The sequence below is a fragment of the Rhinoderma darwinii genome, chromosome 4 (genome assembly GCF_050947455.1).
Source record: "Rhinoderma darwinii isolate aRhiDar2 chromosome 4, aRhiDar2.hap1, whole genome shotgun sequence".
NCBI classification, from domain to species: Eukaryota; Metazoa; Chordata; class Amphibia; order Anura; family Rhinodermatidae; genus Rhinoderma; species Rhinoderma darwinii.
The window spans coordinates 281,797,660-281,812,420 of NC_134690.1; the positions used below are offsets into that span (position 1 = coordinate 281,797,660).

The 14,761-nt window shown below is 40.8% G+C and overlaps 1 protein-coding gene across 1 annotated transcript in view; it reads right to left on the minus strand.

Annotated features, from left to right (window-relative positions):
- The window catches only part of PDE10A (phosphodiesterase 10A), a 235,733-nt gene that overhangs the window by 88,438 nt on the left and 132,534 nt on the right, over nt 1-14,761 (minus strand). Inside the window, exons 6-9 of the mRNA XM_075862555.1 lie at nt 8,292-8,432; nt 4,902-5,057; nt 3,706-3,756; nt 3,302-3,360 (exon numbers count right to left, since the gene is read on the minus strand). Coding sequence (XP_075718670.1) covers nt 3,302-3,360; nt 3,706-3,756; nt 4,902-5,057; nt 8,292-8,432 — 407 coding nt within the window. The remainder of the gene's footprint in view (nt 1-3,301; nt 3,361-3,705; nt 3,757-4,901; nt 5,058-8,291; nt 8,433-14,761) is intronic.

Below are 14,761 nucleotides of genomic sequence, written 5' to 3' on the forward strand. Positions count from 1 at the left end.
ATGTCAGGTAGATGTGGGTCCCACCTCTGGGACCCGCAAATATCTCCAGAACGGGGCCCCCTAAACCCTGTTCAGCCGCTGTATGTTGCGGCTGAATGAGGTGTTTTCCAACCATGAAAAACGTTATATGGTAGTAGCTCGCTGAGCTACACGGTTTCCGTAACTCCAATAGTAGTGAATGGCAGTTACAGAAGCAGCTTAGCATGCGAGCTACGCGGTTTCCGTAACTACCATTAAGTTCTATGGGACTTACGGAAACCGCTGTTTCCGTAACTCACAACCACATAACGTTTTTCATGGTCAGAAAACACCTCATTCAGCCGCAACACACAGCGGCTGAACGGTGTTTAGGGGGCCCCGTTCTGGAGATAGGTTCGGGTCCCAGAGGTGGGACCCACATCTATCTGACATTTATGACATATCCTGTGGATGTCAAGTAAAATCGTCGAACAACAGCACACGTCTCCAGATGATCAAAGTGGTTTTATTGTCAAAACATCCACGACAGACAGGCAACGTTTCGACCCATAGTGAGTGTGGGGTCTTTGTCAAGCCTAACATTACATCTAAAAACATCATACTAAATAGGTGAATTCAAATAATCACATGGTACATTGCAGCCAGTGAGAATCGTGATCCCGGTCTCCCAGGTGAATCATACATTGGCTGCAATGTACCATGTGATTATTTGAATTCACCTATTTAGTATGATGTTTTTAGATGTAATGTTAGGCTTGACAAAGACCCCTCACTCACTATGGGTCGAAACGTTGCCTGTCTGTCGTGGATGTTTTGACAATAAAACCACTTTGATCATCTGGAGACGTGTGCTGTTGTTCGACTATTTTACTTGGAATTCTACAACATGCCGGAGTGGGTTTGAATGGGCTTGACAGCGTGCACCGCGCCAGACTCGGGATTTGTGCTGCTTCAAAACCTTTCGTTTTGCTTCATATCCTGTGGATGTGTCATAAATGTCTCTCGTGGGAAACCCCCTTTAAATAGCTTATGAGATAATTGTCCAATTATCTTTGGTCCCTTGAAAAAGAGGCAGCTACATATTAAAGAGCTGTAATTCCTAAACCCTTCCTCAAATTATAATGTGAATACCCTTAAAAGCTTAGAGTCTGCACTTTAAGCCCATATTGATTATATAACTGTATATTCAATATGTTTTGGTAAACAGCTAAAATGCCATAACTTGTCACTATCCAAATAATTCTGGACCAAACTGTAAGTTTAACGTATACCTGTGATCGATGCCATACAGTGGCATCCGTCACACATAGGCTTCCATGTAAAAAAAAATGTAAACCACACGGCATATGTTTTTTTTTTGCGGGATCCCACAGGATGGAAAAGCGTAGTCTATTACGTTATTCCATCCTTCAAAAAAAAGGTCTACTGATGTATACCAGCAGCACGGAAGCCAAAACGACATTCTTTTGGACTCTGTCGGGCTAATAAAGCCCTATGGACATATTTAGCGGGTAGGTAGGGAGCTTTCCCAAGGTGCACACTAAACGTAGGGCCAAAATAAGATGTAAACATAGCCTCACCTAGACTGACGGCTCGGATGGCAGCTGCTCCTGTTTGCCTCTGACACACAATCTAACCCGAATATCTAAGTTGAGAATGCCCAAACACATGAATTACATTAAAAAATAAATTGTTTATCCACTGCATTCCAAGAGCCAGAATTGTTTTATTTTTCAGTCGATGTAGTTGTATGAGGGCTTGTTTTTTTTGTGGGTGACACGTATTTTTTTAACAATATCATTTTATGGCACATAGGAATTATTGATTATTGGGGAGAGAAATTAAAAAGAAACTAAAAACAATTCCATTGTTGTTTTTTTTGCGGACTTTGAAGTATAACTAACATGTTACATTTATCATACGGGCCATAACGATAGCAGTGAAACCAAATATTTTAAAGAGAAACCTTCACCGGCCCATACATGTGCAGCATGTAATGGGCAGGGCTATACAAACCCTGGGGCACTTTACTTTTTTTTCCTATCTTCCTCCGTTATTTAGATATCGGTACCGTTATATTTAGCGCCCGATATTTAAATAACCACCTGAACAGTCAATGGGGCGTGTAATTGGCAAGGGGGCGTGTAACATCGCTGTGACGCTGTCCAATTAGCTACACAGCAAGAGCTGGAGAGAGGAGAGCGAGTGCACACGCGAACCTCGGAGCTGTGCGAGCATGCGCACGCTCGCTCTCACTCTTGCTGCCAAAGATACTCCCGCCGCCATGGAACAGAAGAAGAATTCACATACTACTTCTCCTCCTCTTCTGTTCCGTAGTGGTGGTGGTGGAGCTGCACGCGCACACGCTCTCCACTCTCCAGCTCTTGCTGTGACGCTGTCCATAGCTTATTGGATAGTGTCACAGAGAGGTTACACGCCCCCTTGCCAAATACATGCCCGATTAACAGTTATGGGGTTTTTTAAATATCGGGCACCAAATATAACGGCACCAATATCTAAATAACTGAGGAAGATAGGGAAAAATGTTAAGTGCTCCATGGTCTGTACAGCCCTGCCCATTACATGCTGCACTCAGCTACACATGTATGGGCAGGTGAAAGGTTCTCTTTAAGTTGTTTTTTTTTTAAATACTTTTGCACAATAAAACCATTTTTATGGAAATGGTTTGCTACTATAATGTTTTGGCATAAAAAGAACACCTAAACATTATTTCTTGTCTGAAATAAACTAACAGCAATTTATTATTGGTAACATGCATTTTGAAGGAGAAACTTTTTGCCTCTGTTCACATCTGTGCCATGGATCCATTGACACCATTGACTTATAATCGCATCCATCAGTGTTACATCGAGGTTTCCGTCACTTTGCTAAGAATTGCCACTGCACTGCAAAAGTGACAGAAACCCACACAAAGGGAAACCACCAATATGAACGTAGCTTTATAATACAATATATATTACAATCTTGAACAACCAGTACCTGGGGATTTTATCAATTTCTTTTCTTGACTCCTGTAAATTTATTATTCTTCTTTGCATGCTTTCTGAGCGGGCTCGTCTTTGTGTGAGGTTTGCCTTTGCAATGTCTATGCTTTGATTTAGGTCAAAGCGTGGCTGATGGGGAATCTCCCCAAAATGTGTTACAGGATTCCCTATTACCTAATGACATGTTCTTTTGCACAAGGTAGTCCTGGGTGATACAAGATGATGGCCTTATTCATGCTACTGCTTGTAGTAATATTCCTCTGCTCTCTGGTATAGCAATGTGTTAACCTGTAATGGAACAGAAGTAATGTACTCACTTGGACACATCTAGAAGAAAGTCATTCAGCTCAGTTTGCTTTGCTAGTCCTCTACATACCTAAAACATGGAACAAAAAAAAAAGAGATAACACCAATTAACCACAAATTTCTCATGCTGGCCATACACATAAGATGTTTGTTCGGCCAACAGCTTTCTCCACCGACTTCCCCATAAACTTGGGTGCTCTCATTGGTCAAACCTGCAAGTTTAATGGAAGGGGAAAAAAGAAACAGTCGGAAAACCCATCAGGTTGCCCCCATAAAAATTAGATTGTCGGCTGATCCATTCGATATTTATCTTATCTGTATGGTCAGTTTAAGAAAAAAAAAAAAAAGAAAAAAGTTGTTCCTCCACAAAGTTCTAAAAGTCTAAAGAAACTGGGAAAGCAGCATAGGTACTTACTTGTACTTTATGTATTGCTACTGAAGCCCAAGCAAGATTAGCGGTTGCCACCTTATTTATAAACAAAAACAACCTATTAGTAAAACAAATGCTTACTTCATATAACAAAGGATAAATAGAATCAATGGATAGAAGGATTGAAACACTACACAACTTTAAATGGGTTTTCCGGGACTGTAATATTGATAGCCTACCCCTAGGATAGGTCATAAATACCTGAACGGGGGAAAACGAACTCCTGGCACCCATAACGATCAGCTCCATGCAGGCACGTTCACGTACATTTGGTTGTGGCTGTGTCTTGTACTACAGCATAGTCATTGTCAAGTGAATGTTGCTGAGCTACGGTACACGCACAGCCATAACCAAAATATACAGCACTGTGTCCAACTAGTCAATGAAGGGGAATCTTCATGCATGTGAAGGATAGGCCATTATTATTACAGTACCAGAGCAAAACCTTTAACTATTCTCATGATATGAACTAGCCAGTTACTATTTTTTTTAATTTATACTAGGCTGAATAAACCAGGCATAGTGACCAGGGCTACCACCACATGACTTCCACCATTTTTCTACCCACATTGAAAAGCACAGGAAGAGGAAATGAGTTACAACGGTGACTGATACGACTTCCTGTCTCCAACGGAGGCAGACTTCCATTCCTTACATTATACATTTAGTGGCCAGCATGGATTGTAGGAGTGTGAACATAAGTAAATACCACTGTACTTGTGAATTGTTCTAGAGCAACAGTTATTAAAGTTTGCAGAGTGTGGACAAATCTCAACCTTTCAACATATAGCATAATGTCGGAAATTACAATTTATGACTGTAGGCAAAAGGTGGCCCAGCAAAGAATTAAGCAGGTAATAAACTGGGCATTAAATGTATAAAGCTGATCTCATTTGCCAACATAAAATTAATCTATAACTAATTCTGGGAAACTATCTGGACAACCCCTTTACATAAGCTTTATAAGAGCATTCGGTCATCAAAAAGAGGGTGCCTCCTGCTTAGGACTCCCCAGTAAAGTGCAAATAACATTTAAAATGAAATTAATATATTCTGTAAAATTATAAGAGCAAATATCAGTAAATGAAATCTAGGTACAATCTTTATTACAGATTTTAATTCAAGATGCTTCACTATGCAGCTGCATGCAGGTTTTACAGTCAATATAACCTGAAACTTACCTGTTGGTGACACAAGCGGAAGCCTTCCCTTCCCCAATACCTATGAAGTTCCAGAATTCCAATGAGATCCCCAATTGCTGTAACTATAGGTAAGCAAAGAACAGACTGGATACTAGTCCCTGAGTCCAGTCCAGTACCTTTTGGAAACCTTTCATCCTAAAATAAAAAAAATTCATACAAATTACTTTTCTGGAAAATATACAAATAGTAATAGATTAAGCTTGATAGAACAATTGGGCTTTAATTAGAAAAAACCTGGAGAGAACAGTCCTTGTATCCCATAGCAGCCAGAGTCCAGCTTTCACTAAAAAGTGAGCCACAGCATCCATAGTGTTGATGGGTGGAAATGGTGTTTTATATGTCACACATCAATACATGCTTGAGAAAGACATTGTATGTCGAAACAATGGTAGATGCTATGGCTCACTTTTCTACGACACGTAGACTGCTCTATTAGTCACACAGAGGGATCCGTGGAACCCGAAACGTGCGTTCCTTCTGGGTAAGCGTTCAGCTTTCAACCTAGTAGGGCAATTTAGAAAATGAAAAGGTGAATTTTAAATGCCAGTAATCGGCAAACAAGGCCAGTTTTGAAGGGTAGCTTTTATATATAAGCCTCTTTTTCAATGTTACGTAATTTGCAATGAAACGTAATTAAAACTGTAATGCAAACCAAACCAGCTAATCGTTTCTTTTAAGGAGTTTTCCCACTATAATAAGGAATAGCTTATCCCTAGGATATAGAATATCTCATAATTTACTGTAGGTGTCCCATTTGCCGAAATCCCCCCTCCAGTCCTTAGAAGGAGCTGCAGAATTACAGTAGCCATGCGCATTAGCTCCTCCACAGATTTTCCCTGCAATGCTCCCGGCCACCCGCTGTTTGGATCGGTGGTGATGTCATAGGTTCTGACCCCCAATCAGAATGTTATGGCGTATCCTAGCAATATGCCATAACATTATAGAATGCGAATACCCCTGTACAATGTTGTGTTTGGATACCGAGTAGATAAAAAATAAATAAAAGTCAAAACATCAACACATCAAAAAATCAATTAAAAAGTAGAACCCATTCATTAAATAATTAATAACCCCTTCCTATGAAGGCTTTGTGAAAGAACGCAAGATGCTCCACATCCCATTACAAGATAGATCATTAAAGTGTATCATTTATTTTAAAGCACAAATTGAAACTAACGGACTGTACAGAAAGACCTGTTTGAACGCATAGTAAGGAGACAGTAGCTGAAAGCTGGATAATGGTATATTCGCATCTGGCACATTTCCCGTGTGATTTGCCACTGTTGAAAACGAATGCAATGGCCAGATATTACAGTGTTTTACATGTGACAATTTAACACCGTTTTTCCATACAAGAAGTCCTGAGCTGTTACTTTAACCCCCTTCAGGACGCAGCTATTTTAAAGAGGCTCCGTCACCAGATTAAAAATGCCCTGTTTCCTACATCATTTTATCGGCGCTGGAATGTAGTTAACAGCAGTGTTTTTTATTTTGAGATACAATCTTTTTTCAGCAAGTTATGACCTTTATTACATTTATGCAAATTTGTTTCTTAATGCCCAAGTGGGTGTTTTTTAACCAAGTGGGCGTATTACAAAGACGTGTATGACGCTGACCAATCGGCATCATACACTTCTCTCCATTACACCCAAGCTTGTTTCACTGAACAGCGTGATCTCGCGAGACCACGCTGTGACGTCACTTCCGCCCACAGGTCCTTCATCCCTGCGTCTGAACATAGATCGTCTCCAGGCAAATGAGAAGTTACAGTCGTCGGATCTGCAGCAGCAGCAGTGGAGGAGGCAGCAGCAGCGGAGGAGGCAGCATCACACAGTGCAGGTAAGCATATAGAGCTCCCTAGAGACGAAGGACCTGTGGGCGGAAATGACGTCACACAAGATCACGCTGTTCAGTGAAACAAGCTTCGGTGTAATGGAGAGAAGTGTATGATGTGGAGTGGTCAGTGTCATACACTTCTTTGTAATACACCCACATGGTTAAAACTTTAAAAAAACGCCCACTTGGGCATTAAGAAACTAATTTGCATAAATGTAGTAAAGGTCATAACTTGCTGAAAAAAGATTGTTTTTCAAAATAAAAAAACACTGCTGTTAACTACATTCGAGTGCCGATAAAATGATGTAGGAGATAGGGCATTTTTAATCTGGTGACAGAGCCTCTTTAAGCCTGGAGTACAGCGATTTTTTTAAATTTTCTCCCCATTGTGCTCAGAGTACTTTTATCACTTTGTTATGTCCTCGGTTGCCATGGTAATCCATCGGCGCCACACGCTATAGTGTCGTGGGGCACCAACGGGGTGACAAAGGAAGCCCCCTCCCTCTGTAACCCCTTAGATGCCAAGGTCGCCATTTAACACAGCATCTCAGGGGTTAAACAAACGAGATCAGAGGTAACTGATCCAGGCCGTTGCAGCTGGATGTCGGCTGTATATTACATCTGGCACCCGCTGCAGTTAGCGCAGGCACAGCTCCTGTGCCATCCTCTTGGCATAGCATTACTTCTTATTGCGGTCAATAGACTGCAATTAAGACGTAAAGGTACACCCGTTTGTGCAAACGGGTTAGTGAAAGCACAAGAACTGCCCTCGTGTGGATTTCTGCTGCCCCACTGCTAGCACAAGTACTTTATATAGTATATTCACAACGCTGTAGCACGCAGGCCATGGTGCATCCATGAGAGTTGGAGGAGGCCAATAGTGATGTAGAGCAGCTGGGGGATTTTAAATCATGACTGGTCTCCAAACCTGCCTTTTCAGATAGTGTGACTCCAGGATAGGGACTCTTATAGGGTAATATCATACAACACTATTTTAAGGCTTGATTTTATAGATTTTGCTGCATCTGTGAAAACATTCAGTGGCCCCCCCCCTTTGTTTTGCCTCAGTATAACAATTAGAAACACTTATTTTTAATAGAATTTCCCTGTTATTTTACATTATATTTTGCAGATTATTTTTTGAAAGAATACATCTGCACTATACACTACTAGAAAATACTTAGGCCTTATTCACAGAGTAGAAAATTCACGCTAATTCTGACGTTTTCCACGGTTTAATCAGCGTGAATTCTGCTTGCGAAAAGCCCCTTGACATGTCACTTCTTGATGCGGTTTCGGCTACATTTTCCTCCGCAAAAAAAGTCGGGTGGTTACATGCAGATTATTCGCATTGAGTGGGGCTAATCTGCATACAGAAAAGCAACTGTTTGTAGGCCAGCCTCGGATTTCTGCAGCAGATTCTCGGTCAATTTTCAAATAAAAAAAAATCGGGCATGTGAACATAGCCATATAGACAATTCATGTACAACAGACTCCGCTAAAAATGAATTACTAAATAGAAATAACATTTACCCCTATAATATTTTCTATCAACAAAGTATTTCGAGATTTGGCTACATGGGCAGCTATTGTGGTGCCATATTCTACTGGTCCTGCAGGAGTAAGTTGTGTCTGTCCCCCCTTTGTTCCAGTAGGTGTGAATAAACATAGGCTCTGGAAAAAAAAAGAAAAAAATATTAATTAGAAATGGCATTGTAAACAATATTTCAGTGTGTTCAACTGTTCAAACTACAGTACATAGGAAGAAGTATTCGGCACACAAGTTTTGAAGCTGAAAAAAATTTGTATTTTTAATTTTAATGCCAGTAGCTTGGTGCAACGTTTGTATAGCAGCGGTCTGCCGCCATTTATCAAATAGTGCCGGTTTACAGGATACACCAGTCCCCAGCACGGCTCAGTGTCTGATGAAGGTAGATTGTGACCGAAAGCGTCGCACCAAGCCACTGGCATTAAAATTAAAAATAAGATTTTTTTCAGTTTCAAAACTTGTGTGCCGAATACATCTTCCTATGTTATTTGGATTGGGACCCTATTCGTGCACCCATCAAGTCTAGTGCGATCTGAACTACTACACACTGCAGTACAGTTACTTGTGCTCTGGTATTTTTGATGGCAAGAACTGTACAGTCTGCAGTGCTATTCTTGCCATCAAAAATACCAGAATAGTGGCAGTCAATGAGGTCTGTCAGGATAGATTGGGTTTAAAAACAGATCCAGCATAGCTGTCATGGCTCCACTGTGAGGGTGACATCATGAAAATTTATAATTTTTATTTCCTAATAAAACAAAACATTTTTACCAACTTATAAAATGATAAAACTTGCACAACAATCAGCAATAACTTCTGCAGAGATAAAATTAGAGCATTATGGAAAATTAGGGGCTGGGTGCAAATCCTGGATTAGGCTACAATCTGGGGCAACAATGTTTTAGAATCTCTACTAGCCTAAGGAGACATTTCCCCCCCCCCAACTAGGACAGAGTGATTAAAAAAATTACCAAATGGCACTCAGAGCAGTTGTCACTTTTCGAGAAATGCTAGTTACAGTAGATATAGCATGACACTCTTAATAAAATTAATTATCTGTGTACGAGCATTCTCATTTATATTTTCAAGGACTTGACAAAAAAAAAAAAATAATTCTTAATTGGGGGCGCTGTCCATTCTTGCTGACTTGCCCATAAAGACCTACGTTTATATGCACTGTGTGAACAATCAAACCTTTGCCAACCCAAAATAAAATGTAACCCCTTAAGGACCAGACCCGAAAAGGCCTTAAAGGATAGATACACCAAACTATTTTTTTTTTTTAATAAAACAATGTTTTAGGTGAATTTAAGCAACTTTCCAACTGACTTTAACCCTTTCAGGACCAAGGGTCATCGATGCCTCAATGTCCAGCCCCATTTTTTCAAATCTGACATGTTACTTTATGAGGTAATAACGCCGGAATGCTTTTGCCTATACAAGCGATTCAGAGAATGTTTTCCCGTGACATATTGTACTTTATGTTAGTGGAAAAATTTGGTCAATAAATTCATAGCTTATTTGTGAAAAACACCAAAGTGTAAACAAAATTAGCAAAAATTATAATTTTTCTCATTTTAATACCACACTAAATTGTTGCTAATTAACATCCCCCATAGGTCTACTTTATATTTGCATTGTTTTTTGAACATTATTTTCTTTTTCTAGGATGTTACAAGGCTTAGAACTTTAGCAGCAATTTCTCACATTTTCAAGAAAATTTCAAAAGGCTATTTTGACAAGGACCAGTTCAGTTCTGAAGTGGCTTTGAGGGCCTTATGTACTAGATAGACCCCATAAATCACCCCATTTTAAAAACTGCACCCCTCAAAGTATTCAAAACAGCATTCAGAAAGTTTATTAACCCTTTAGGCGTTTCACAGGAATTAAAGCAAAGTAGAGGTGAAATTTACAAATTTTATTTTTTTGCCGAAATTAATTTGTCATACATTTTTTTCTGTAACACAGAAGGTTTTACCTGAGAAATGCAACTCAATATTTATTGCCCAGATTCTGCAGTTTTTAGAAATATCCCACATGTGGCTCTAGTGTGATAATGGACTGAAACACAGGCCTCAGAAGCAAAGGAGCAACTAGTGGATTTTGGGGTCTCCTTTTTTTATATATTTATTTTAATATATTTTAAGCACCATGTCAGGTTTGAAGGTCTTGTGGTGCCAAAATAGTGGAATCTCCCCAAAAGTGGTTTTGGAAACTACACACCTCAAGGAATTTATCTAGGGGTATAGTTAGCATCTTGACCCGACAGGTCTTTTGCTATATTTATTGGAATATGTATGTGAAAATGAAAATCTACTTTTTTTCAGAAAAAAATAAAAAAAATGTAATTTTTACAAGGAATAAAGAATAAAAAGCACCCCAAAATTTGTAAAGCTATTTCTCACGATTACGGCAATACCCTATATGTGGTAATAAACTGCTGTTTGGACCCACGGCAGAACTTAGAAGGGAAGGAGCGCCATATGGCTTTTGGAGCGCAGATTTTGCTTACTAGTAGTTGTTTGGGGTTTTGCTGGTATTTCAGTTTATAATGTGGTGGCATATGTAAGCCGGGCAGAGTACATCAGGGCATAATAAGAGGGTATAATAATGGGGTAAATAAATAATTCATAGATGTGTGGCCGGTGTCGGACTGAGAAATGGTGCCCAATCTTATCCGCTTTTGGACACTCTGCACAATTTCTGTCGCTATATTCTGAGCGCCAGAACTTTTTTTTAATTTTTTTCTCCACCGGAGCAGTGTGAGGGCTTATTTGTTACGTTACAATCTGTAGTTTTCATTGGTAACCATTTTAGGGCACATGTGATTTTTTTGATCACTTTTTATTCAATTTTTTGGGCAAGCAATGTGACAAAAAAAACCCACACATTTTGACAATGTTTTTTGTCCTTTTTTTTTTTTTTTTACAGTAATCACTGTGCGCTATAAATGACAATTTCCTTTATTCTGCAGGTCGGTACAATTACGGCGATACCATATGTATACATTTTTTTTATGTATTGTGGCGTTTGCACAATAAAATCACTTTTCTATAAAATTATTCTGAGCGCCATAATTTTTTTATTTTTCAGTAAAAAAGCTGTGTAGAGGCTTGTTTTTTGCGGGACGGGTTGTAGTTTTTATTAGTATTATTTTGGGGTACATGCGAATTTTTGATCACTTTTTATTCTATATTTTGGGAGGGGTGATGACCAAAAAAGTATTGTTTTTTAAATATTTTTTGCGGTGTTCACCGTGCGGGAAAAATATTTTAGTTTTATAGCTGGGGTCGTTAGAAACGTGGCGATACCAAATATGTGTACTTTAACTTTTTTTTTTTCCTATAATAAAAGACATAGGAAAAAAAAAATTTGTTTTTGTAACTTCTAACTTGTTTTTACACTTTTATAAAACATTTTTCTAACTTTTTTTTTTTCTTACTTGTTTTACTTGAAGACCTGCAGCACTGACGGCTGCTATAACACATTACACTACCTAGGAAGTGTAACGTGTTATAAACTGTCAGTGCGACCAGCTGGTCCTCATAGGCTTCCGTGAACGGCAGACCGGAGGCCGTTCCATGGCCTCCGGTTTTGCCATGCAACAGACGGTAGCACCCGCAATCGGTCCTTGGGAAAGTTTGTTGTAGCTACAAACTTTCCCTGCGATCACATGATCGGGACCTGAACCAATCAGGTCCCGGTCATGTCTCCGGGACCAGAGGCAGGGGTTAACAGCGCGATCAGGGTGTCAGCACTACTGTGAGACACCCGGATCGCGCTTTTAACACCCACTGTGAATTCACGTCGGCACTGCACAGAGCCCAGCAACCGCAGACGTGAATTTACTGTGGGCGGTCAGGAAGCAGTTAATAACGGTGATCATATTCTCTGTAGCCGTACCTATGGGTTCGTCTGTCAAAGAACAGGTTGCTGGGGGAGCCGGGGACACTGACACAGCCGGCGTCCGAGCGCTTTTAATAGCGCTATGCCGGCTAGAACATAGATCTGTATATTCACGTCCTGGAAGCACAGGGTATGTGCGAAAAGGACATGAATCTACAGATTGTCGGCATGAAAGGGTTAATTAATACATTTTTATTTTTTAAAGATACCACTTATGTCATAAACTTAGATGTGATCATTACTACCTGGATTCTGTGTGTCAGACACACAGGAGCAGCTATCAGCCTGCTGACCTGACTGAATCAGCTTTGATGGCAAAATGCAGCTTCTATGTATACAGGATACATAGAAGCTGTATCTTAAAAAGTTAAATAAATAAAATAAATGAGTCAATTTAAAAGTTGCTTAAAATCACTTAAAACATTGTTTCATTAAAAAAGAAAAAAACATTTTGAGTTCAAAACATGTACGTAGCCTGACCAGCTACATTTTTTCACTTTTGCTTCTCTGCGTTTCAGCAGCTATAACTTTTTTATTTTTTCATTGACGTGGCTATATGAGGCCTTTTTTTATGCGGGACAAATTTAATTTTTGCTGCTCAAATTAAGGGTACAAATAAATTACTTAATAAATTATGTAATTGTGTATTTTTTTGCCATGAATATAGAAAAAAAAGCAGTTTTCGGCATTAATTCTTCAGGTTATTCCGGTCATGTAGATCCCTAATATGTGTAGGTTTTTGGTTTTATGTAATGTTTGGGCAATAAAATATATTTTATGCTAAAAATTGGCATTTTTTGTGGAGATTTCTTTATTATATTTTTGTTACTTTTTTTTTTTAGACACATGAAGGGGTAACTTTTTGGTAACTTTATTTTTTACTTATAATCTATTAGCATACTCCTTTATGGTAAAAGATTACACTGTTTCACTATGACACAGGCTGATGTTAGGGCAACACAGTGTGCCCTAACAGCAGGCTTACAGAACAGATAGCCCTGGGGTCCTTCCTAGTTCCACAGGGCTGACTGCAGAGGGTTTCATCAGTCCAGGATTTCCAGTGACTTAATCCAAGAGGGGAGTCCCCCTTTGATGCCATGTTCACGGACCACGGCGATCAAAAGGTTAAACAGCTGCGGTTAGAGTTTCCGCCCAACCCAGCTGTATTCAGCAGGATACTCTAGGTACATGAGCGGTAACCGCACCTGCTTAGAGCATGAGCGCTCTTTATGAAGACCAGCTGCACTGCAGGTAAGGTGTGTGTCTGTCTGTCCCTCTCTCTCTCACAGACCGCCGCTCTCGTGACCCCCGACAGGCTCCCCCACCCGACACCCCCCCCCCCCGACGGGCCCCCCTGTAGTCGTGCAGGAGACTCTGTATAAAGGACGTAGCTTATCCTTCTACGTAATGTGATGTCTGCCATCCACACATGATGTAACTGTCCTGGGAAAGCTGGGTGATAAACAATATGTCCGCTGTTCGTGTGGTACCCAGCTTTCCCAGACCCCTGAATGGTAAATATCTCTAGTTGTGCTGAGACTGAGAGGATCATTAGTCACATCCCCAAACAGTCTCAGCACAACTAGAGAGATTCAGGGGTCTGGGAAAGCTGGGTGACCACCATTACGGTAAATCTCTCTAGTTGTGCTGAGACTGTTTGGGGATGTGACTAATGAACCTCTCAGTCTCAGCACAACTAGACAGATTTCTCGTTCAGGAGTCTGGGAAAGCTGGGTGACCACCATTACCCCTCCTACTGGAGTGTGTTTGGGGATATGACTAATGAACCTCTCACACTCCAGTAGGAGGGGTAATGGTGGTCACCCAGCTTTCCCAGACCCCTGAACAGTAAATCTCTCTAGTTGTGCTGTGTGTGAGAGGTTCATTAGTCACATCCCCAAACACACTCCAGTAGGAGGGGTAATGGTGGTCACCCAGCTTTCCCAGAAGCAGATATAACCAGTAAAGGGCTGAATGGACGGGCTGAGGGTGCACAGGGTTTTTGGTGATCCCCCTCTGTCATGTGATTGAACCTAGGTTAGCGGTTCTGTTGCAGACGGGGTTCATGTGACTATAAATATGTCCATAACAAGAGACAGTGCACTCAGGACAAGCCCTACCCTCATGCCGTAGTTGTATGGTTCTGTCTGCAGTGATGGCGGTGGGTGGCTCTGACACCCGCCTCCCCCGTCGGGTCATCTCAGGACAGAAGGGGTGTCCGGATTGGAGACACAGCGCCGCACCTGTCCTCAAGTTGTGTCTGGTATTGCAGTTCATCTCCATTGAAGTGAATAGCACACGGCTGTAATATCACACACGACCTGAGGACAGGTGCGGCGCCACGTTTTCCATGACGATCCCTTTAAGACTTCTCCCATGTCTGCAGTGCTGTGTGTGTGCTGTGTGTGTGCTGTGTGTGTGCTGTGTGTGTGTGTGTGTGTGTGGCAGAGCGGAGTGTGCACGGGCGCCGCTGATACTTCATAGCCGCTTATCAGCTGTTTTGAAGAATCAGCGGCGAGCACCCCCCCCCCTCACACACACACACACA